This window comes from Barbatula barbatula (genome assembly GCF_947034865.1).
Source record: "Barbatula barbatula genome assembly, chromosome: 6".
NCBI classification, from domain to species: Eukaryota; Metazoa; Chordata; class Actinopteri; order Cypriniformes; family Nemacheilidae; genus Barbatula; species Barbatula barbatula.
The window spans coordinates 482933-507984 of NC_136765.1; the positions used below are offsets into that span (position 1 = coordinate 482933).

The 25052-nt window shown below is 44.4% G+C and overlaps 1 protein-coding gene across 7 annotated transcripts in view; it reads left to right on the forward strand.

Annotated features, from left to right (window-relative positions):
* Positions 1 to 25052, forward strand: part of meis2a (Meis homeobox 2a) — a 39954-nt gene that overhangs the window by 10195 nt on the left and 4707 nt on the right. For 4 of the 7 annotated variants that reach the window (XM_079458071.1, XM_079458074.1, XM_079458072.1 and 1 more), the window contains exons 8-9: positions 8210 to 8355; positions 22323 to 22399. In XM_079458071.1, the coding sequence (XP_079314197.1) occupies positions 8210 to 8355; positions 22323 to 22399 (223 nt within the window). The remainder of the gene's footprint in view (positions 1 to 8209; positions 8356 to 22322; positions 22400 to 25052) is intronic. The other 3 variants (XM_079458073.1, XM_079458076.1, XM_079458077.1) reach the window with 1 other exon arrangement.

The following is a 25052-nucleotide window of genomic DNA, read 5'->3' on the forward strand; positions in this document are numbered from 1 at the left end:
GAAAAGAAAATACAAATTCTTCCCCTCAGGCAACAGAAGCACATACAGTCGGACACACAGCTGCTGTGTGTGTGATGTCCTGCACTGAGCTCCTCCAGAGTCGCACACACACACAACATCTTTCACTATATTTTATTCTTTCTATTTTCATATCAATATTACCTCTGAACCCAACCTTCACACAAACCTCTGCACAATACGTGATTTGTATTTTTGACTGGAGACAGTTGGCTAATGTGTCCTCACAAGAACAGCCAAAGCTACACACTCATTTCCAGCTCTGTTATTTTTATGAGCGCTGGCCATCTCCGGGCCGCTCTGAGAGTTTTCTCTTGTTTTAGCCTGTCGTGCCTGAGGGGGTCAGTTGAGAAGTCACCCGTCAGAGGTGATAATCCCATCACACCCGTCTCTCTCCTCCTCTGTTTTCCCAAATGACACCATCGCTTCTGTTCTCATGAGAATGTGCTGCGCTCCCATTGTGATGTTGTAACACAAATGTATCTGTCAGTTGATAGAAGCTGCTCAAATTAGACAGATTGCAAATAGGAACGGGTCATGTGATGTGTCCTCAGTCATGAGCCCATCTCTTGTAGTAAATTATAATTGATAACAGACGCAAAGGTCAGTTGACCTCTTCAGTTTGTAAGGTTATTTTTCAAGCTTTGTGGGTTTTTCTGATTTCTATCTATTTCTCACCTGTGGGGAACTCATGTCGCTCATTCAAAGTGTTAGTCCAGTCGTGTATTCAAACACCCAGATCTTGTGTGGTCAGCGCAGAGCGTTGCGGTCCTCGCGTCACCGCTCGTGTGCCCTACAGGTACATCACAATCCAGTGGGCGTATGGTAAAGAAACACTCTCTTCCCTAGCACGGCTAACGTATTTATGTAAATCTTTCTGTGCATTATTACAGATAAGCCAATTTTATAGTCTGATTTCCGCTCCCTCGTGTGCTATAACGCATCGTCGAGCTGAAGGGATCATGTGCGGGGAATATCCACCTGCCGTCTGTCGCTCTCCCGCTTCTTGCATGAGGAGCCGGGGATGGAAGGCTTTGGTGCTGGTTAGTGTCATTAGCTTCTGTTATTGGAGGAAGCCGTCTAATAATTTCTAATTACCCTGAGGAGATATTAGGAGTGTTAGTCAGCAAGGATAATTTCTTCTTAGCACGCCCGGAGCGTTGAGCTCTCCTGAAGAACTGAAGCTAATGTGCAACAAAACAAATCAGGCCGTGCCTCACAGGGCTGCTGGAGAGCAGGAATAGAGAACATTCATTATGCATCATGATCATTCATTTACAAGCTTATCAATTTCCCCAACACATACCCCTTACAGGAGAAGTATGTAACATTTCTCTCGTTTTTTATTCAATAGTGATTTGTTATGTATGCATTACTTTTACTAGATATTAGATTTCAATAAACCCACTGAAGTACATCTGGAAATTATGTTCATCTGGCTGTGTAATTTAGATATTTTCCACTTCTTACTGTTATGTGCAATCTGAAGCTCAGAAATATAATCTTTTCGTTATTTTATTTAATCTGTTTCATTTTTAAAATTGATACTCAAGAATCTTTATCTCCACAATGTGATTTCCTTTTACTGCAAGAGGCTGCTTTTTTATTTCAAAAGCGTCCGTCCTCATCCCATCAGCTCCAAATCTCCCCAAACAATTGAAGGAAGTTTAAGGAGAGACTGTTTAGATGTCTGTAATGTAACACCAAACAATGGCATCTCGCGATAGCAACCGGCTTTCCACTTTCTACATCCTCCAGTGGAAAAGCTTCACCCGTCACGAGGGAAAACGCGAGAGCAGACAAAGCACAAGAGCAAACAAGGCAGAAAAGTGTGTTGTGTTTAGCAGCATTGAGGGTCAGGAATGTATTGTGCTACTCGGCAGGCTGCGGTCCTTAGACAACCGCCGTCTGCGGGAGACATCTGCGAATCCGACCCGCCGACCCTCAGAAAGACTCTGAAGTGAACGAACGCTGCCTTTAGCCTTTACACGGCCCGCAGGACAAACTCCACCGCTGACAGAGAGAAAGAGCCGGCCGAAGCGTGCTGGAGTTCTCAGATGCCCGTGAGATCTTCTCTTCCTGCACAAGTTCAGATCCGGCAAGCAGAGGTTACGGCGGGCCGGTCAGGAGACGAGACTGCAAGCCGTGGTAAATGGGTCTCGTTGACGGTGGTTCTGTGGCTGCACACCCCTGGCCTTGTGTGCTCACAAACGAGGTCAATGCGCAACTCGCCCGACCAAAATCGCCTCTTTACTCGACGCATGTGATGTGTGCATTACCAGCAGAAGCTGTCTCTCTCCCTCTCTCAGCCTTTGATTTCAGAGATGGGTGAATCGCTCGTCTCAGCTCACGAGCTTTAGGGGGAACGGCTGCTCTGCTGCTGAGATTTTAGGCCAAGAGAAAATTGAAAAATCAATAAAAAGAGTGAGAGGTAGAGAAAATACACAGAGGGCAGGACAGCTTTGAAGAAGCAGACAGGCGTGAAGCTGTTAATAGATTTTCACTGTGTTTATAGACTAATTCAGGGCAAGAGGAGGTGAAATTCGTTTGAACGCAAAAAACCTGCGTCATGTGTCCCGTTCACAGAACAATTTGACTTTTCCTAGAGCGATGGAGGCGTTTCAATACAGTGGATGTAAAGCAGATGCTCTCGCTCTCGCTCTCGCTCTCTCTCTCTCCGTTAATGCGGTTGTGCTCATTATTTTTACATTTGTGGAAGAGCTTTAACGTGGGGAATACGTGTGGGAAGGACAGCGGGCCGTGGTTATTGACTTGTAAAGGAGCCAGTAGATGTGTCTGGATAAGACACGAGCGTCTCCCGCTCTTGTAAAGGAGTATCTGATTTCTCTGCTAGTTGGGTCCCCAGAGGAGCCGCTGGGAGTTCACAGCTGCTCCAGAAAGTCAACTTTACTGCTGGAGGTCTTCCCTACCCAGTGAACGCACTCTTTAAAGGTGCGACGGCAGAGGTTACAGCGTGCTTGTGTCGCCATTTGAAATTTCACATGCGTTTGTGATGGTTCAGGGAAGAATCACTTCCTCTAACCGTGCCCTGGTGATTAAATGTACTTTGTAATGTAACAGCAAAAAAAGTTTTTTGGAACCGACAGAACTTTTGCAAAATGTTCCATGTGATGCGTTACTTGGTCGGATCATTAACAATCAGAGTGTATCGAGAGCCAGGCGCTTAATTTACCAACGCAAAGAGCACCCAAGAGAGCGAGAGGAAGTTTTCATTGACTCTGCAGATGAACCGGGCCGGGCCCGTGGGGGGGGATGGGGAGCTCCGCGCAGTTTGAACTTCATCAGCGGCGCTAAATCAATACGCTATCGGAAAAAGAATTAATTACCAAAGCAGAATAAAACAGCTGCATTTTAAACGGAGACTTCGTCAATGTTGTAATCTCCCGCTTTCAGCTCAGGTGCCCCGAGGAATGGCTTTGACCGCATGTAATGAGGAACTCTGGGACTTTACAGCATACGCACCCCTTTCTCACACGCCCATCCCCGAGTGCGTCTGCGCACAAGCCCTCCGTCTGCTCGCCTGCATTCCCTTCCCACCGAATTCCAGCGTTCACAGGGATGAGGAGGGTATTAATGTGGAAATCTCTGCTGTAGGGCCCGCTGGAGAGAGAGAGAGACAGAGAGAGAGAGACATTCCTAAAGTGAAAGGGACTGAACTGTCGCCCGGCCATGCTAAACCCCCCCGATCTCCTGCATCTCAAGTAGGGTTGAGAAGGGTTGTGGGTGATGAATTGGGTTTTTAGTGAGCTCATTAGGAAGCCAAACAGAGTTGAGGCGCGGCGGAATGGAGCAGCAATCAGTTCTGCTTGCTTTGTTCTGTGCCTGCAGGACGTTTGTGAGTGAAAGTTCAGGGCGGACGGCTGATGAGAGGCCTGCACAACACAGACCGCCATCTGATGGTTGACTTGTGGATGCACAACCTTTACGTTCTCTCACGGTTCAATCTCGAGTTTGATTTCGGTAGGCAAAAGGTAACCGCTCAGAGAAGGTGTATCCTTGGCTTTGTTGCAGTGTGTCTTTTATGACATTCACAGGGCACAGAAATCCTGTTTTGGTGAAAATTGATGTAATTTGTTCTAGTAATTATCTTCGTAATTAACTCTGTAATGACTGCAGCGAGAAAGCCGTGTGGCTCCTCGAGTGGCGTCATGCACACAGTCATTATTTGCTCTCCACACTAATACAATCATCCGAGTGTGCTAACAGACAGACAGACAGACAGACAGAGAGAGAGAGAGAGAGAGAGAGAGAGAGAGGGGGGGGGGGGTCTGATGCACCTCTGTAACCTCTGGGGCAGGTCAGTATCGTTTGATTTGAACAGGACTTGTGTCGTGTTTTGAGTGTGTTGGGATGTGAAGGGTTGTGTGTCAGGTGTGTGTGTTGAGAGTGGTGGTGTGTTTTTGGACTGTGTTTTGGTTTTTCAGTGTGGAGGGCACTCATGGGCAACTCAACAAAAGGGGGCTGGTGGGATGTGGGTGTCTCTCTCGTCCTCTGTAATTTAGTCTTTTCACTCATGCAAATGACATCCTGACATCTGCAGCAGACTCTCCTTCCACTCTTTCACTGAGCATCGCACACGTCTTTATTTCATTTCTTTTTTCTGAACTCATGATTTTCTTTGCTCAGCACATCACATCACAGACTCGCTGGTCACTGAGCTAGAGGATTACATCTCATCACACACACATCTCGTGGGATGTTTTCCATGTTTCCTCAGAGATGCAGTCAGAGCTCTTAATGAGAGTCACTGGTAAACTCATCAAGCGCTCGCAGCGATTAACAGTCTAATGAAGAGACGAGACGCTGCCCCTCAAAGGGCCTGTTTATGATGTAATGAAATAATCGCTGTTACAGGTTAATTACACGTGGAATTAGGTTGATCTTGCTTGTTATTGACATGATTACCCTCGTCACAGACTTCATGAGGGCGCTTTTATAACTCTCGCCGTGTGACCAACTGTGTCGCCCCTTTTTCATTTTCACAGCGAGATTCTGTGCCAATATCTGCAGCATTCCTGGAATAACACTGAGATGACTGTGCTTGTGTGAGAGAGAGAGCGAGGGAGCGAGGGAGGGAGCGAGCGCAGGTGTACTGTAGTAGGGACCAAATTTCCCCATTAGGATAGTTAAACATGAGCTCATTGTGGTCTACAGGTTGTAAATTGTTTATTAAAGTAAATAATGTTTATTTGAGATTGTTAAAAAGCAGAAAGGTTTGTGTGAGTGTTTGGTTTGGGGTAGAGGAGAGAAAAAACGATTAAATCAATTTAAAACAATAGAAGTCTATGGCATGTCCCCGTGAAGTGTGTCCTCATGGAGACGTCTCATTAAAGCTTTTTATTCCAATTCATTCACAAGCAAAAGAGAAGCTTTAATTCTTCAGTACGAACAGCCGCACGGCGCAACTGCAGGAAAACATCCACAGTGCAGCTGCCTGAAGATCTCTGTGTGTGTGTTGGGTAGTTAACACACTACTTTACAATCTTTATTTGAGTCTTACAATCAGTAAAAAAACCAAGAAAGAGTTTCTTGAGAATCCGAATTGCATAAGATATGAATTTCATTGAAGTTGTTTGTTGTGTTTGGGGCGTGTGCATGTGGGCTTCTGGCTCTTCTTCTGGGTTGACCTTGGTGATTCCGGGTGAGTGCAGTGCTCTGGATCAGCGCTCTCTCTCTTTAGGGTGTGTGGACGGCGGCTGTAATTAGTGTCTTTAAACACGACCTCCACATTCATGCTTCATTTCACTGAAACAAACGTCCAAACCCAGCCAAACTCCCTAACACCACTGGACAACCTCTGCATTCCTTCTCTTCCTTTCATCTTACATTAATATATAAAGTTAGTACATAACATTACTTTAATATAATATGTGCAATATCTTCTGCTTCTACTGAGAATGAAGGTGTAGTGAGTGTGTGACTGGTAAATGAATGTACTTGTATGAGATGTCGAGGTCTCTTGTCACACACACATACAGGACCCGTGTGAGACACGGACAGAGAGAGAGAGAGAGAGAGAGAGAGAGAAGGAGGGCATGTTATTTTTCTTTCTCCAAGGGTACTGCTTTTCCAAAAGTGCCCGAGGCATGACTCCAGCAGCTCATCACCCAGAGGCCTTTGGGCCGTCTCCTAATAGCCACCCCCCCATCTGCCCTCGTCTCAGAGGTGCATGATGGGATACTTCCCCTCCCCCTGTCTTCCTCCTCTCCGGCTGCGTGTTTGCGCTGGAGTTCACATCAGCACAGGTTCAGATGGTGGAGTTGCCAGGGAACAGTCAGAAGCCATTAGCGTTCGGCACCATTCGCCCTGCGGCGCTCCGGCACAAACCAGTGAACGCACGAGTGAGGGGGGGCATGTAGATTAGCGGCTTCAGATGTAATGAGCAAGTTCTTTCCTTCCTTCCTTCCTTCTCTCTTTCCTTCTTTCTTTCTTTCTTTCTTTCTTTTCTTCTCTCACCCGAATCCATCATTTTTTCGATTATTTCCACTGCTTTAACTGAATGTCATGTGTGTGAATATACAGTATTTTCACATGTGTGTGTTCTTCATTTGTGTTCATTCTATGCTTGTCCACAAGTACGGCAAACACAACAAATGTGTGACTTTTCGTCAACGTTTTAACATTGTTTTTATGTTGCTATTGGTTCTGATGCCATATTGGTTAGAACCTTGCAATCTTATTGGACGATTATGGTTCGACTTTGCCGAACAACCATAATTGAGCTGTTCAGGATCTGTGTACGCTACTTTGGGACACAAAATAATAAAGAAGTGAAGTGTGTGCGGGCGAGGAGCCGCAGGGTAATGAATTGACGACGGGTCGGCCCGGCCGCTGTAAACACAGATCATGTTGCAGTGAGAATGGAAACGTCAATAAAATTAATCTGGCCTTCTTTTGGCCCGGCCGCTAACTCTCTCTGCCACTGTGATCCACTCACAACATCATACAACACCAAACACAGATGCACACACTCGCACGCACACGCACACACACACACACACACACACAGAGCTCGGGTGATGTTATTATTATGATAAGCCAGCGGGTGAATTAGCTCTCTGTCAGCCCTGTGTTCAACAGAACGACGCACATGATCAAATGACAACTGAGTCACACGGCCGGTTTGTTGTTTTAAGCTTTTTTACATAGACTTTGAGTTGAGGTGGCATTCAAAGCTTACATTTTGGTTTAACAGACACAAAAGCTACAAACAAAAGAGAACGAGGGGAAAGACTGTCATTGTGTTCTTCATGAATTTTGCATCTGATGGCGGCGCGCGTCGGATCTCTTCTCTTTCCTACTTTTTAAAGTGATTAGTTGAAATATTCATGTGTGATTATTGCTCATATAGGTGCGCGTGATTGATGTCTGGCCAAAAACAGAGAGACGTTCGAGTGTAAATTTGTACAGTGCCGCGGTGCTTCCACAACGCACTGGAGGACTTTTCAGATACATAATTTAGATGCCCTCAAGGAAGGCTTTCAAGGTATTTTCGCCCAAGGCCAAGAAAAAATAACCGACTTTTAAAAGTAAATCATTTTTGCTAATGCACAATTAATGGCAGAAGGAAGAGGAAAGGGAGACCTGACCTGCCCTCATACATGCGCGATCACATGCTGACGGACGCGTCACGGCATGCAGATGTGTGTGTTGTCATGTCAAGTGTTTGCGTTCGTTGTGTCAGTGTCGCTGCTGATGAGACACTGTGTAAACTTACTTCTATAATGAAATAAGCATCAATGTGTCTTGGGAATGAACCCTTTAAATGGTGTTTTATTATTGTTCCTTTTCTTTTTATATGAGTATTCTCACAGTTATGATTAAAGGTCCAGGGTGTCATTTTTGGGACGATCTATTGATAGAAATGCAATATAATATTCACAGTTATGTCTTCAGAGGGGTTTAGAGAGCTGACACATTAAATCGTTTATTACCTTAGAATGAACTATTTCTTTCTACATACACCGTGGGTCCCTTGCATGTAATTCGATCAAATGGGATCTTTGCACTTATTTTATCTCACGTGAACTGATAATGTTTTCACTCAGTGTTTGGAGGCACATGGCACAAGCTCTTCATGGTGATGATGTCACAATCTCGGCAGTTAATGAGTTTGCTGTTTGTATTACGTTGCTGTGTTTCGTTTCTAACAAGCTCTCATTTTGTCCAGGAGATGGTTTAGACAACAGCGTGGCCTCACCCGGCACCGGCGACGACGATGATCCAGACAAAGACAAAAAGAGGCAGAAAAAACGCGGCATCTTCCCCAAGGTGGCTACCAACATCATGCGGGCGTGGCTCTTCCAGCATCTCACAGTAAGTGTCGTCCTGTTGAAATAGCGTCTGGATGTGCTAATGCATGTTCAGTGTCTGTTTATTATTTAACACGGCTTCACATCGACCTCTCAGCTGAAACACAAGTACATCTTCCTCCAAGTGAAATGTTTTACAGAGGAGCATGTTAAATTGATGTAGCAGAAGGAGAGTTTGTGCGTGTGTGTGTCGGTTGCGAGGCTCGTGTTCCATCGGCCTCTCTGATGTCCGGACATCATCCGTGGCTCAGGATCCATCGATCGGCACAGGAAGGGTCAGATGTCGTCCCCGAGCACATGAGCGATTTGTGTCCTCCTGTGTTTGGCGTGTGTGTGGGTCGAACCGGGTCTTACTCTCATCATCATCATCTGCGGCTGAATGTGATGATGCACAGCAGGGTTGTGGACTCGAGTCTCATGACTTGGACTTGACTCGACAAAATCAGAGAAGACTTGCGACTTGACTTGGACTTAAACACTATGACTCGGCAAGTCTTTATTTGTTTTTAAACCAACATTCACACATTGAAGATGTGATCACGGGCGGCTCACACAGGTAAGAGCTGCGCGCTGCACCTGTCATTTATCAAAACTGTTTTAAACCACATAATATTTATTTCATACTTGGACAATTAGTCCCTAGATTAGACACAAGTGCTAGTAAACTGTTAAAATACTTAGAGTCAGGCATTATAAACCTTATTCCAAACCAAGCAAAAATATCAGAAAATCCACGTCTCTGCGCATGCGTGGCAGTTTTGTGAGGATTTCAACTTGTTTGCTAGCCCGCCTAAATCCATTCAATGTACACAATGTACACAATATCTAAGATAATTGTCATACAATAACCATGCTCATAATGATCATCATGATCTCTTGCTCATTCGGTGAATCCGAACTTACGAAGCATACAGCATTAGATATTTAGTTGATAGTCATAACATATTTCTTGAATACAAACTCTGTATTTTTGCCTGACATTATTTATTCACCTTTATGTTGTTTAATAGCATTATACATTTTGTTTTATGTCGTTTGGTTAAATTTGACTTGAAATTAATAATTAATTTATAAGAATAAATAATTGTATGTATACAATTTATCGTTTAATGAAAATTGAAAAAAAAGATTCCTTCTGTAAAACTTAAATATGCTATTCATGACTAAAGAACATCAATTTAATAAGTTAATTAATACCTTAATAATTCCGTCTTCTAGAGTAAATTATAATATAAAGTGAGTGTAGAGTAACATTACAGTTATAGAGGTCATGTGTGTCCCATACAGCTGTGATCTATAAGCTTATCTTCAGTCAGGGGTGTGATGTTCATTTCTACCACACAGTGCCCTTAGTGAAAATGCTCTGAACTTCATCTCATATAAAACATTGTGAAGCCTTTCTGACATTAGTTTATATATATCTACTATACTATTGTATTTAATACATTGGAACTGATTTGGGGAAAGACAACTAATGACTTGTTAGAGACTTGAAGTTGAGGTGGACTTGGACTTGAGACTTGCATGCAAAGTCTCACCTCTGCTGTACAGTTATACCGCACCATCGCTCTATAACACGCCGTGATTTTCTGCTTTTGTAGTGATTATTAACTCAGAGACCTGTGGAATTGTGTTAAAAATGAAAGGACGCTTTTGAAATCTTTAGATGTGCAGAGTCTCTGGTAACACTGCAGATTTTTTAGTATGTGTGAGTAATGCTCCTTTTAAGAGGACCTTTCTCTTTTTCCCCACCACAAATCGGCTTAATTGAACGGTTCTGAACGAGCGAGTGCACGCCGCACACTAACACATCCAGTCCTTTTATTTTAATTTGTTAAGCAAATGCATTTTCCAGTTCAGCATGCATTTGTGCGCGGGTGAATTCATGGGGACTTTGGCCCTGAATGGCCCGTAGCGGCGGTTCTCCATTCAGCCATTCATTCAGCGGGCCAAAAGAAAAGCGGCGAGGTTGTATTTTCTCAAGCGCGGGCCAAAGAGACGCTGCTCTTCCGTGAGCCGCGGGGGTCTCTTTACATATGTTCTCAACGTTGAGCCATTGTCACCTATTCTGAAAAGCTCAAAAGACGTAACCCCTCCTCCCCCCAAACCCCCCCCCCCCCCAAATGCTCACAAAACAACTAACAGTTACAATTGTGCAGTGAAATCGATGGCCTCGTCTCCAAAGGAACTCTTGCTCGCGTTGAGGCCACCCGGCCATGGGTGAGACCTCGCTGAGCCTTTATTTACAGTGAGAAAGGCCAAAGCCCATCATGTGCTGGAGAGAGGACGTCACACAGAACGTTCTCACAACTCTTTCAAAGTTATCAGACAACGTTCTCGCAACAACGTCAAAGGAGCATGTTATTATATTGCTAAACATTCTATAAGCGTATGCAAAACGATCGTTTGAATAGTGAAACGTTGAAAAGCTCCCAATAATAACGTTTTCTTAACCCAATGGAAACGTTTTAAGGAGATATGTTTTTGTTAGCCGGGATGCTCTCGTTATCAGAAAGATAAAGCTCTCTGTGGGGTGTTTCCTCTACTACACTTCATATTGATGGATAAAAAGGGTGAAAGAAAGAGAAACAGGGCTTGAGTCGGGGTCGATGCAGGGTCACCCACCCAACGGCTTCAGGAGACAAACTTTAAAATCTGGCGATGAGTGAGTTGTTGCCCTCAGCACGTCTCCTGCTAGGACGCGGGTCAGGACTTCAATGAAAACAGGAAGCATTTAGATACAGAGATACCCCCCCACACGCCTGCACTGTCACCGTGATGGACCCTCAAGAGTGAAAACAAACAGAGCGCTGGAGCCGCACACGTGTGATGACTGCAGAAATATCTCATGTTGTTTCAAGAATCAGTGTCATAATGTCAGCGGATCGAAGGAGATCACACATACAGTATATCACCATTATTATCAGATCTGTTTAACACACCTGCTCGTTCTTTAGTATTACTCTTGTCATCATTCCACAGTAACAGTACATCTATCAAACAAACAAACACAAGAATGACATTATGAGAATGATTTGTCTCCAGATGACGCTTGTGCTCATTCTCATGAGAGTCATTCAATAAATCCCAATAATCTTACTTTTGAGAAGACAGTCGTACATTAGCTGTGTTATATTGTAAATGATGGTTTAGTTTAAGGCTTTAGAGACCGCATTTGTAAGTGGCTTTGGGTCGAAGCGTCTACATGTAAATGTAGAGGTTTGTTAGGTCATATAAATGCAGTGTCTGACTGATGTTAATGAGTGTGTTTATGAAAGATAAATTCTGCTTTCGTTTATCATTGGATGGAGAAGGTCTTTGGCTAATGACCCTCAAGTGAGGACACACACACACACACGCTGCTGTCGGCCATCTGTTCACATTGTCGTATTGAGGTGTGAATGTGGAAATCTAGCAACATCATTACAGCAGATCCCCGGCACGCCGCGGCCGTCAGCTGTTGAACACAGAGAGCTCAACTTCACATCCAGGCGCTTGTTTTTCTTTGTGTTGTGCAGTTATATGAATGAACAGCTCAGACGGGTTTGACGGTTATAGTGTTTGGCATTAACATTTCCGTTATTTTCATTTATTTAAATCGATCTTTTTCAGGATAATGGATGCATTCATTATAAAATGGCTTAAAAGTTCAAGTAAAAATCTAGGCAACAAAATATTGCATTGAGCTACTAATTGAATCATTTTCATTTATATGCTTTGAAATCATTTATGTTTGAATGATATTATATAATAATGCGTCTTTATAAGAAAATGCTATTGAAAGTACTTTTGTTTAAAAACTGTTAAAGACTGCAACACACGAGACTCTTCAGATAAACATAAAAAGATTCATATTCATTTTAACATCTCCAGTAAAAATCATCATGACGTAGTGAATATGAATTCAGATCGGAGTGAAAATGCTGCATGTTTCTATCGCTAGATCCTGTGTGTTGGATCATGGGTGTCAGTTCTCTGAGCATTAACATGTGTGTTGAAGAGCTTGTGGGATGTTCATCATGATGTTTAGAGATGACTGATGAAGGTGCACATCTCTCGAGCTTTAACCAGTCAGAGAGAAACTTCATGAAATGAGAGATCGTTCAGAGTTTAAGGATGATCTCACTGAAGATTCCTACATACACAGACTGAGTGAATATGAATAAAGCAGGCTTGAACATGCTCCAACATGTGAGTGTGTGTTTATTTGATCTGACCTGAAGAGAAACAAGAATGCGCAGACACATTTCTACTCTAGACCTCGATTTAAATTCTAGAGCTCAACGGACTGTTCCAGCAGTGTGTGTATGTGTGTGTGTGTGGAGTAGAAATGAAAGACAGACTCTTTTTGTCTGTTTTGTTTTGTCAGGGGACCGATGCTCCTCTGATTCCCAGCGCTCTGTGATCTTCCCGCCCATTCGCTGCTGCTGGTTTTATTCTGTTTAGTTTTTTTCCAACACTTCTCCTCACGGGCCTCCCTCCGAGCTGGGTTTGCACCTCCTCTCTGCCACTGTGGAACGACGGCCGAGTGTATCTTTAATCGCACATTAAAGGCAGCAAACACAATTTCTTTGGCCTCCCAAGACGTTTACAAACCGAGGCTTTCCCGCGCCGTGCTGCCAGCGCACACCATTGATACGGTTCCATTTTTTATGGCGACTGAAACCTGTCTGCAGATTCCAAAACATCTATAAACATGCAAAGGAATAAAGAAGATTTAAGTAAAAGAAAATCCAATGAAACGAATAAAAAAAGGATATCCTAATCTTAGCTCCAGATGTGATTGTGTATGAATATTGATCAGATGGCAGTAGAGTCGTCGTATCCCTGAGGCCGCCGGGCTCACAAACCCAGCGCAGATCTACAGCGATTAAGATAAAGAGTCTTGGCGAGACATCACCGATTTTAGCAAGCAGAACCTCCTCCTCCTCTCTCTCTTCAGCTGGGGAGCAAAAGAAAAGAAGGAAACCTGTAATTACACACACTCTTGTGAATCTCCCTTAATGTTCATTATTTAAAACCAGCGGCAATTACAAGTTCAAAGGGGCTTAGAGGGCCAGCAAGCTGCATAATCGCAAGCAAATGAAGTATAGCCTGTTCGTGGCAGCGCAACGCAGCGCTCGGGGAGGGGGGTGAATCACACATTTCTATACAGGCACAAATCTCCGGCACCTCCGGGCTCCGGCGTGCACTATCCCTGCCTCTCAATCCTCTTAGCCATGGGTTTTTGTTTTTCTTCACCCACCGGCTTCCCTGCAGACACGCAAACCATATCAAACTTCACCCTGGCTTACGCCGTACATTCATCTGCTGTTTGTCCCCCTGTTTTCGCCTGCTGCACCACCCACACGCTCTACCACATTGTTTCTCTCTTGTCCTCTTTCTTCGCCCTGCCTGACGACATGCACGTGATACTGCCACAGCAACGAGTGAGCACGTCCCTATCGGTGTGTCTTGGTTACCTTTGGGGATGGGTCACAGAGGCTAATCCTGCCTACAGGTGGTTGTGTGGGCTCGGGAAACCAACGGTTAGCTCTCGTTTCAGAACTGCCGGTCACTGTATACATCCCTCTCCACATGTACAGCTGTACCCGAGAGGCCTCTCCGGGCTGAGTTTATCTTCTTCCTCTGTCCTGGTTCAGTGCTGCAGGTCACCTTTCTTTCGAGTGCCTTCCCCCGGTCAGCTGTGCTTGTGTTTGCATTAGGGATCTTTGATAAAATCTCCTTTGGGACCTGCTCTAGTGCTCACACCATTTCCTGCCTGCTGCTCTTATTGTGTGTCTCGTTCACATGTACTACGTACAACTCCCACCTGAATTCCACGATATGTTGCCGCTCGTCGCCGTGGCAAGCCACAGCCGGTCCATTTTTCATTCAGCAAATGCTCCTCAGAAGGAAACTGTGTTTCATTAAGTGGCCCAACCAGGCAAACACAGGCGCAACACCAGAACCCGTGTTTGCCCAAGCAAGTGTGCATATTAGAACGGAATCCACGGAGAGATTAATGGGCTACTGCCTCTGTCCCATTGATTATCTCCACGCCATTTTTCCCTCTTCCTGCACAGATATTAAAAAGTAATGAAGCCTGCGGAGCACAGGAAGACGAGTCTTCACGCACCATTTTACGTTATCTGGACGCGAACAGCGAGGAATCTCTTTAAAGCACAGTTTGAGCAGAATTAAGCAAACAAATGTGGAGTTTGCTTTTGAAACAAGCTGTGGCAAAAAGAGAAATGTGCTCAGGCAAAGACGAGCCGCTGACACGTGGAGGGAACTTTGCAGATGTTAGCAATTTTGCCGTGGGGCATTCTGACCTTTCCAATGGCCATAATTGCTACAGTGGATTGTGCTAACCACTGACAGTAATGGAGATGTGGAAGAACATCGAGAGCATCCAGGATTAGCAAATCTAAGATGTCTGCTATAGGATGAGGAAAGAACGGTGGGAAATGACATCCTGAAGCATTATGTGAATCAGCAGACAGCCACATAACCCCAGACCTTCCCAGGAGCCTAAACTGTGGAGTTAAAGGTGAGGAGCCACATTGAAAAGCTGATGGGAAACTGTTTTCCTGCCCTGCACAGCTTTATTTTAAATGCGCTGGACTCGTTTGTTTTTAGTATGTGATAATGACTTTTGCGCTAGATCGCCCATCCATCAATTGCATAGCCATTACTGAAGCACTTTCACCATTATAGCGGTACTATTCCCGTCAGTCAGCATCCACTGTGCTCAGTTGCACTGCATCACGAATTACTGTGCAGCAGCAGACAGAGGATGAGCAGGTGAAAATGCAAGGAGCAGTGCTAGAGAAAATATGCACAACGCAACAACAGCTGTCTCACACCTTAAGCAAGCTTCTCTCGCAAAGTGATGGCAGAGGGGCTTGGGTTACATTCCTCATATGAGGACGGGTGGTGTTAGTTTCAGAGGTGGGGGAGGGGAGGCTGGAGACAGCTCAACAAGTTGTTGAAAAGAACAGAGACGCTTGTCAACAGCCTCCAGAACGGGGAGCCATCTGAGTGCGTTTTAGACGCAGAGGTTAATGACCTTCCCTCGCTCTTCCGTCCTGCTGGAGTCCAGTACATCAGCTGCACTCTGCTAGCTTTGAGCTGGCAGTTCTTGCTTGTGGCTTGGATCAGTCCAGAAAGCTGTAAGTGGATCCAGTCAATCCCCTTTTATCTCTCCTTCTAAGGCAGCGCGTAAACTTTCAGAGTAACGACTGTGTTTGGATTACTGGAGATCGCTTTGATCCTGCAGTATGCACCGTGCAAGTGCAGGGAGAGAAAGAAAAAAGCCAGAGCTGTTATTAGTTTAATTGCCATTTTAGTAGCTGCTTTCTGATCCACAAGGACTTACAGTACATTTACTAGAAGGACAGTCTGCCCGGAGAGCCCCAGGGTCAAGTTTCTCGCTCAAGGGCACAACGATAAGGAACTCAATCCAGTTCACCAATCGCTCCTGCTGGGGTTTGTCAGTTAATCCGCTCTGATAGATTGAAGATCACCATGCTCATCAAACTTGTTTTTTTCTGCGCTGATTAATTATCTGGGAAACTAAAATTGAAGAAAAGCAGCTACGTTTCGTATTTGTGCTGCCTGCTGACCCCCATCCACTAATAAGCGGTAAGCTGAGCAAGCTGTTGGCCATCCTCTCATGGGACTCTTGGGTAGCTGCCAGCTTCCTGCATGCTTTGTCAGTGGATAAAGCAAGTAACAAACGAGAAGCCTACAGTCAAGCCGGTCAGCCGGGTCAGAGGTCAGCAGGCCTCAGGGCAGGATTGAGCAGAGGAGCACTATGGGGAGAGCACAGGCGGCTGGAATGCACCTAAAAGAGGCCCTTTGCTCTTAGAGCCATTAAGACTCTTCATACACCCCTTAGTCTCGAACATCAAGAGTGGAGAGTCCCCAGAGCTCACAGCAATCCACTGCCTGAGCGCTTAGTAATGACTGCAGGTCTTGATTTTCTTTCAAAGATAGCACGGTACTGTGCGAGGAAGAGCATTTCTGAGAGGCTGTAAACGGCATTCCCAGAAGCGGCATGCATTACAGGTACGAGCTGCTGATGGAGCGCCATTTGCAGTTGTCTTGTAATGTTCGTGTAGTCGTGACGGTGAGGACCTTTGGCCAACATGCTTCTTCGGTCCCCCACTTCGGCAAGGATGAAAGTTCGCTCGGGTGGGTTTACCCAAACCCTATGCGTGGGCCTCTCGGCAGAGATGCTGTTTACTCCTTTCACAGAGCCAACTAAGTGGGCGCCATGCTTGACTTCTGCATTTTTTGCGTCATTACCCTACAGGAAATTGCCCCTGCAGCTGTTTGCCGGCTGCTTGGTTACACCACATTCTCAGATAATGGCTGAACACAGAGTCTTCCATCTCTGCGAGATTTCACTTTAAATCAGGTTTCTAATTTGCTACGAGTTCTCCTCATTGCTGAATAATTTTATATTCGGTGTGCATCTTAGATATCTGCGATATCGGCTTCTTTTTTCCTTCAGCCCTAAAAACACAAGCAGTATTATAATATTGCACACTGCCAAGTCCTGCTCACATTAAACATTTCTATTAGAGTACAGAGATTTTTTTTAACAACTTTGATGCCCGCTAGTAGGACGACCCTGTTGTTCTTTGGCTTCCCAGCGGCCTGTTCTTTAACTCAGTCCATGTACCCCACAAGCAATAAACATCCTTTCCTTTCTCTCACGCAGGCAAAATATATTAAAGAATAGCGCAAGTACGTCTTGCCCTGTGGGATGGTGGGGAAACGGCAGCAGTAAGCCAAAGGTAGAAGCCCAGTGGCCTAATGAACGTGACCCCCGAGGTCTAGGCTCTGTTGCTCACGGGTGCCATCTAGACTAATCAAGTCATTACAGACTGTGGTTCAGGCATTTTCAGAATGTCAGATGAATGGTGCATTGTTGCCTCTGTCTTGTTGGGCCAGACTTCTTTTTCCAGTTGCAAATCTGGCCAGTTTGTAATTTGCCTCATTTCACGGGCTGATGTTTTACAGTGTTATTCCAGGTCATTAAATCAATCTTCATGTTTATCTGCTAGATTTGTCCAGTTTGCCTTCAAGCATGAGTGGTTACGTGGTCAGTAGTATCAACCCTTCCACTCGGACACCTCTGATTTCAGTCCGACTGAAAACTTGCATCTCATTTTCTGTCTGCTTAACGTTGAAAAATAAATGCGTCACAAGAATAATCTTCGACATGCATGCCATTGCTGAAGTTGCTGTTAAAGAAAACTAGGTTGGTGTTCAGGTGAAAAAAGAAATTCTAGTGCTGTTGATTTGAGTTTTTGGTTTTGTTAAATGGACACCCTAAAGCCAGAGGTTAAGAGGAAGAGAAGATATTCAGTCTATCTTCTGTTCCCTGCTTCCTATGCAAGGACATAGAGATCAAGTTTCTTCCCTTGAAAGAGTCGGCTGGCCACAGCGGTAAGAGAAGCCATGAACCCGATCTGATGATTAACTAGCCTCATCACTATGGCGGTGGGCCTCATCCATACACACACACGGTTATTGTGAGGGTTTTTTGTGTCCAAGTGAAGAGGTCTACCAAAGCCTCTTATGCTAACACACTTTAGTGATGTTTGTTTAGTGTAATTATTACACTTGCTTAAATGTAGTGATTTCATCAAATCTCTTACCCCTAAAATCTCTTTGCACTGTGAACATGCAGCGCATGATAACAGAAAGCATCAGGCTTGTTCCAGATATTTTGATCCTATAGATTGCGCATTGCAATACTGAATCTGGATATCAGAATTCTGAAGGGACTTTGGGATGGGATATTTTAAATTGGGCCAGAAAACAACCAACCACTTGAGAAATGGTGAGAGTCCAGTAGTATTACACTTGGTCTGAAAAGCTTGCCAGGACCGTAGCCGCTGATGTTTGTTGTCTGATGTTTGTTTTTCATAAGCAGACTGTTTGTATCATTACAGAGAGAGCGTTTGTCAGTTGCTGGAGCTGTTACCGCTAACAACAGCTGGTGAAGAGCAGAACTTTTGCCTAATTGTGTGTGAGTGTGTGTATCTCTGGCTGCAGTGGGTGTGTGTTTGTTCCTCTCTGCGGTTCTCTCTGACGGCCTTGAGAGTGGGAGTGATTGATTTTTCGTGCTAATGCTTGTTTACCCTCAGCAACTGCGTTCCAGGCCAACCTCACGGGGGTGCCCACCTCCCCCTCACGATCCCCCCAGCATCTCTCTCCGCCCGGCCTTGCCAATCCCTGTTTTTGCGGGGCAACAGTTTGCTTGGCAGGCAAATTGATAGCTGGAGTCGCTGTAGAACCTTGCACCATCTTCAGTGAACATAAATTATTGGTGTAGAGCAAACAGGGTGGCTGGCCCAGGTCCAACGGCTCTGAGCCGAGCCTAGCCAGCGATTGTTTTGGGGGAACCTAAGGAGAAAGAATGAGAGAGAGAGATGAAGGAAGGGAGTCTAGCTGCTCTTCTCAATAGCTGTTCATGGCGTGCTGGGCTCTAGGTGCCCTTTGAAACAACATAAATTGTAACTCTTTTACCTTCCCAGTGTCACAGCCACAACTGCTGATGCAACAGACATGTTTGTTCATACTTACTTTTGGTATGCGCACAGCATTTGAGTATCTGGGGGTGTATTTGTGACGGTTCAGAAAACTGAGGGTGTATTATTGCGTTGGTGAGCGAGTCATGTTACATTCTTGCCTGTGTTCCTCTGTTGTCTGGATGCATCGTGAAGCTGAAGAAAATCAAACACACCCACATTTATAACACTTAAAAAAACATTCATCTGTGCGTCTTTTAAATGAAACGTGAAGGGCTGCAGTCAGACTTTTCTCAATAACTCTTCATGCTAAAAATCTTAAATCAACTTTCCCACTGTAAACTGTGTTCTTTCTCACGTCATTAATATCCAAGGAATGACATCACTATTATTCATGAATATGCTTCATAAAATGGAAAGATTATTTTTCATATTCGGATCAGTCTTATCGAAATAAACCTGCAGGCTTCATTTGGTTGGAATATCACTTTTTCACAAACACTCATATGTTAATGCATTATTAACAGCTTCTCTATATTTAAAATGTGCCAATCTTTCTGCAGATTTCTCTATAGCAGATATTAAAATGTCATTCTGAGGTTTGATTGATTTTATTCACTCGATGTTATCTTGCTGAGCTCAGTTTGATTAAACAAACAGGAACCGTTGCTGTCGAATTTGAGCATGGCATCATAAAGAAACCAAATCCTTCAGTGAAGACAGAGAACCGTACTTCACAAACCTCTGCCACAAAACTACCAAAATCTGTTCAAACACACAGTGAGAATGTGGCCCATGCTGGTGTGCGTTTGGATATCCTAACATGTCATAAAATCACACAAATATCCTAACATGTGCATGCTCTTAGTGTTAGCTTAACGCTAAACTCATTAGCTTGGCACTAAAGTCATGTATATTTAAAAACACATGTTGCATTCATTGTTCTGACACAGAAGATGAAAAGAAATCACAGAAACTGTTGTGTCTGATTGGCAGTGCACACTACAGGAATCTTCTGCTTACTGAGGGAATATACTGTGATTTGGGACGCACTCATTCTTATCTCACATAGTGTTTTGGACAGCTAGTATGCGGGCGGCGGCGACAGAGAGACGTTCAGTAGAGCGGTGGGTGTGGTGGGATTGGGGGTGCGGGTTTCATTAGACTGCAGGAGTTTGTAATTCATTGCAGTCTGGCCTTGTACTGATGAAGTCATCCATCAAGTGCCCGCTCAGCCGCTCCGCCGGGGTGTGTGTGTGTGGGGGGGGGGGTTGATGTGTGTTTGGGGGCAGTGGGGGTTCAGACTCAACGTTACACTGAGTTTGCGGTGGAAAGCACATCACACCCTGTAATTTAGCCAATCGAGTGCAAACACACATGCTCTCTGGGAAATAAAATCGGCCCACATGCACTTGCAGTGGACAGTATGATCCACCGACACGTCCCTCAGGACTCATGTGTGTGTGTGTAGCCATTAACAGGCTGCAGCGTAATTAACAGTTGATTCGATCGCAGGCAAGCGCTGGCATCTGCAATAAAATAAGCCGCTCATTTTTCTGCGTAATAATTTATAGACATTTTGTGGTCAGTGTGTTCTTCGGGATATTGCTCTGCCTGTTACTAATTCACTCTATTGATTGACTTTAAAGCCCACAGGAAGAACTTCCATCTTTTTTTTATCTGGCATGCTAAGTCGAACTCTTCCTCACTCCGCTGGTGCTTCATTCACACCATGGGCAGGTGAAGCGAATCATTCACGTCAAGCTTCTGTTGTGTTCAGCTTTACTGCTTTTGGCATCTGATGCTGATAAAAGTGTAGATTTACATTTACCAAAGCAACTTACATTGCATTATTCTTTTCATTTGTTTCTGACTTTGTGAAATCCCCTGGGATCCAACCCATGACCATGGTGTCGCTAGTACCTGCTCTAACCACTGAGCCACATGAACGTGTAGAGAGTGTGATGTCATGTGTATCATCATTCATGTGTATTTAATCATTCCGTATAAGAAATGAAGAAGCAGAGCCATAACATGTGCGGTGAACAACCATCACAGTGCACATGTAATGATGTGTATTTGCAGTCATGTGCTCTGAAGAGATGTTTGTTTAAAGCTTAATAATAAATAATTGTATGGTTAAAACACTGACAGCTTTCATCCAACATGATTTGCATTGGCACTACCAGGTTAGAAAGCGAATATTTCATAGAAAGAGTTTTATACACAAACCCAAAACATGATAACAAGGTTGACACAATTACAATGCATCTAAAACACAGTTACCTTTCTGGAAGTTTAATTTATAATCTTGATTAATTAAAACCTAATTTTAAACATTTAGGCATTCATATTATGATAAAAAAATGTTTGACCGGTGGTGTATAAACATGAAAAGAAATGATGTTCTCTCCAAAACACAAACACACGCACACACACACACACACACACGCACACACACACACACACACACCTGGATCCTCGGGCCAAGAGTATGTCAACACATAGCGATCAAAAACTGCATGATCATATTTCTTTTTTAATGATTTTAGCATATTAAAAGCTGAAGTGTACACAAAGATGAATCTGATTCATGTGTCTCTGTTGTTCAGTCTCTTACAGTTGTTTTCTCATGAATTGGTGGCCTTCCTGAAATGTGCTCTTTAATTAAATTGGGATTGTTGGTTTGTCAGGGTCAAACTTCACCTGCGTTGAGCTCATTTCACATCAGACTTCACGGCTTTTACATTTGTAAACTTGACCTACTAGAAGAGAGAGCATTCGATACGCTCCAGACACAAATAATACCTCCTACGTCTCCTGCAAACCTCCTGATTTATCCTCAGCCGCACACGCGCACGTGCGTGTGTCTGTGTGGGTGAAGGAAAGCGGAGCGTGGTGTTTGTTTGCTTGTTAATCTGCCTCTTAAAGACATCTGTCAGCCAGCATCAGCATTGTTTGTCACGCTGTAGACATGCACAGCGCAAATTCAATCCTGCCATTTCTATCATGTCACATTTGGCAGATCGACTGTGACACAAATTGTATCATGGTAACCCCGCGTGGGGATCGTGCGCGCAGGTAGCACTTCTGGCAATGAGAGACCTTTACAGCAAACGTCTGGCTTTAGCGTTTGGCCGGCGTTCAGAAGCGGCACGAGAGACGAGGCGAAATCATTTTTCTAACCTTGGAGGAAAGAGGGATGCTTTCCATCTGTTTCCGCTCTGAGGGCGACTTGAATCTGATGGGAGAATTCAGATGCATGCTGGGAAATAACTGCCGTCCCGCTCAGACGTGTGTGTTTATGTGTGTGTCGGTGTGCTGTGTCAGTGGGGCAGGGATGTGATGTTTTTATAATATTTGACTTGAGTTCTAGCATGTTTGTTCCATGTGTGACGGCATCAGACTGACCAGAGCGTTTCTCTCATGTGTTCTCTTGCAGCACCCGTATCCTTCAGAAGAACAGAAGAAGCAGCTCGCTCAAGACACGGGACTCACCATCTTACAAGTAAACAACTGGTGAGTCAGTGGAGTCGAGGGTTCTGTCACTTTAAGGTTTAACACACGGACAGTGGTTCCCCCCACCAGCAGCATCTCAGCTTTAAACCTGCCCCCCCACCCCCGTGCCATCCCTTCCCCTCCCTGCGGCGGATTAACGGTACGCCGCTCTGACCGGCCTCGTCTTTGTAGACGGCTTAGTTCATAACTGGAGGTGGTGGATTAAATAAAATGATCACAGAGCCAAAGAAACGATACAGGAATTATTTATCAAAATACTCGCCCGGGCTCTTTTTTCCCTATCGGTGGCTTCATTTCGTCCGCGACATTCTGCGGCTGATGTTCAGATTAATTGAGCTGACAGCTTCTTTTCAAAACACCAGGAAGGTATTTGCACGGATTTTCGGGCCTTACACAAACTTAATTATACGCAGCGGCGTTTTATCAGGCTAATTCCGTGTAGTGGAGCTTCTATTTACAAATGAGAAGTCCCCGGCTTTTATTCACAGCTTCTCTTAATATATTTATCAAAGCGGCCGGCGTACGGTGCGCGCTATCTGTCGGCTACAGGCGGCGGCTCTCGGCTTTATCAGCGCGCCACCCCGGGGTCAATTGATTTTGTCTGCTTTTGTGATTCATTTCTTCCTGTACGGCTTATTTTCTCGTTTGCTCACAATGAGAAACATGCCTGAGAATGAGCTCGATTGGTCGCCTCTATCTGACCGGACTCTTAAATTGCCGGTGGGAAGCGCCTCTGTCTGCCGCGCGGCGTTTCATTTACAGCGCTGAGGTCTCAGTTATGTTTCATTTGAGAACAGTGATGCCGATGTTGAGAAATATAATCAGACCTCGGCAGGTCAGAGAGTTATTCTCATCCAGAGCAGCTGAAATTCCTCCAGATGAGCGGATTCCTCCTGTGATGGGCGATGTGAGGATTCTGCCTTTGATATGGAGCACAGGAGAGAGAGAGAGAGAGAGATGGACAGGAGAGGGTCTGGAGTTCTCTCAGAGAGGACGTCCTGAATCACGGCTTTGTTCTAGACCTGCAAGAGAGTACAAGAGCGCTCTGTCCAATGTCTCTCTCTCTCTCTCTACATGTATTGGCATGATTGTGTGTTCTTTCAATATTGCCAAAGCATTGAACATACAACAAAAGACAAACAATATGTGCAAACATTCAAGTACTTTTGTCTCTCTGTCTCGCCTGTGGATGTGTGATGATGGTCACTGGTGTCATCTGCGTGTTTGCACAGATTTTGACTGGACATGAAAAGCAGAAACAAATCAAAACAATGCGAAGATATTGTGTCAGAGAAACTTCAGTGATATCAGAATCACAGAGGGTTAAACTGTAGTAGTGTTCTCTGTCCTCTAACTGGAGAGTCGTCTGATGTTTCAAGACTCTTTCACTCGGCGCCAGCAGCCGTTATGAAATTCACAATAATATTTTCCAAATGAAATGAAAAAAATATCAACTGGCTCGTGACAATATTTCAGTTTCTGGGAACATGTGAAGACTTTAACCAGGTTTCTCTTTTCACACAGTTTGTCGGTCAGGTTATCTCTGGTTAGTGGTTATCTATTGAAGTTTGAGGTCAGATGTTAAATTCTGTACATCTATACTGTCAAGGTTTTGCTGAAGAGCTGCTGTGGTGCTTCTGGTCATGTTAAAGTTACTCAGATAACAGGAGAAAACGCCCGAGGAAAGGCCGTGCGAGACTGTTTGGGTTCCATGCGGCTCTGCTGTGTCTGTATGGAAAAGTGTTTCCGCTAGTTTCATTGTCAGACAGATCTCCTTCCAACCCTGACGTTATTTATATCTGCCCTTCCTCACTGTGACGATGAGGAACACAGAGAGAGAGAGAAATCTGATAACAGAGAGAATCCTTTATTCTGCTACTTAAATTTATATTTTATGTTTATTAAAGCTTTGTTTAAACTATAGTCTTTTTCTGTTGTGATATAATTACTTGCATTATAAACCACTTTAACATTACACTTTATTTTATTACTATATTATCTTTCTTTTCATTTGTTTACATACTTGCACTATTTGTACACAGCCCAGCTGTGAATGCTTTCTAATAAAGCACACTTACATTAACATTGAGAGTTAGAGAAGCTGAGGGAGCTGGTTTTATATTTTCTAGGAATTATTATTACAAATCATTTCAGAAATCATGAAAATGTGCCAGATGTGAGATATTTACTTTTATTTACATTATATAGACACACATATGCACGCACACACATTCTTTTGCTTCATTTATTATTTTTTATGTTACAGTGTCTTTGGTCATGATGTAAAAAAGACTTGAAGATCAGGTCAGAATGTGGGACGCTGATGTTGTCCGATCTCACTGATAGTGTCGAGGTGTGTTTCTCGCCGGGTCTCGTCTGTGTCTTTCTGGATCTGATGGTTTAATGCCGCAGGACAAACGTGTGTCTGTAGAATCAGCAGCTGCTGCTCACGGGATCAAAGACAGAACAAGCATCTCTTCCTCCTGCTGGAGGTGTCGTGACGGACAGCTGGGGTCACCCGCCTCACTCTCTTCTCTTCTAATGGTGCCGTAACAGGACCACTTCCCTTTCTTCAACACATCGCTAAACAGCCAATCGGATCAGTGATGTTTCTGTAAGGGCGGGGTTACCTGAAGAAACGCAGCCACAGACA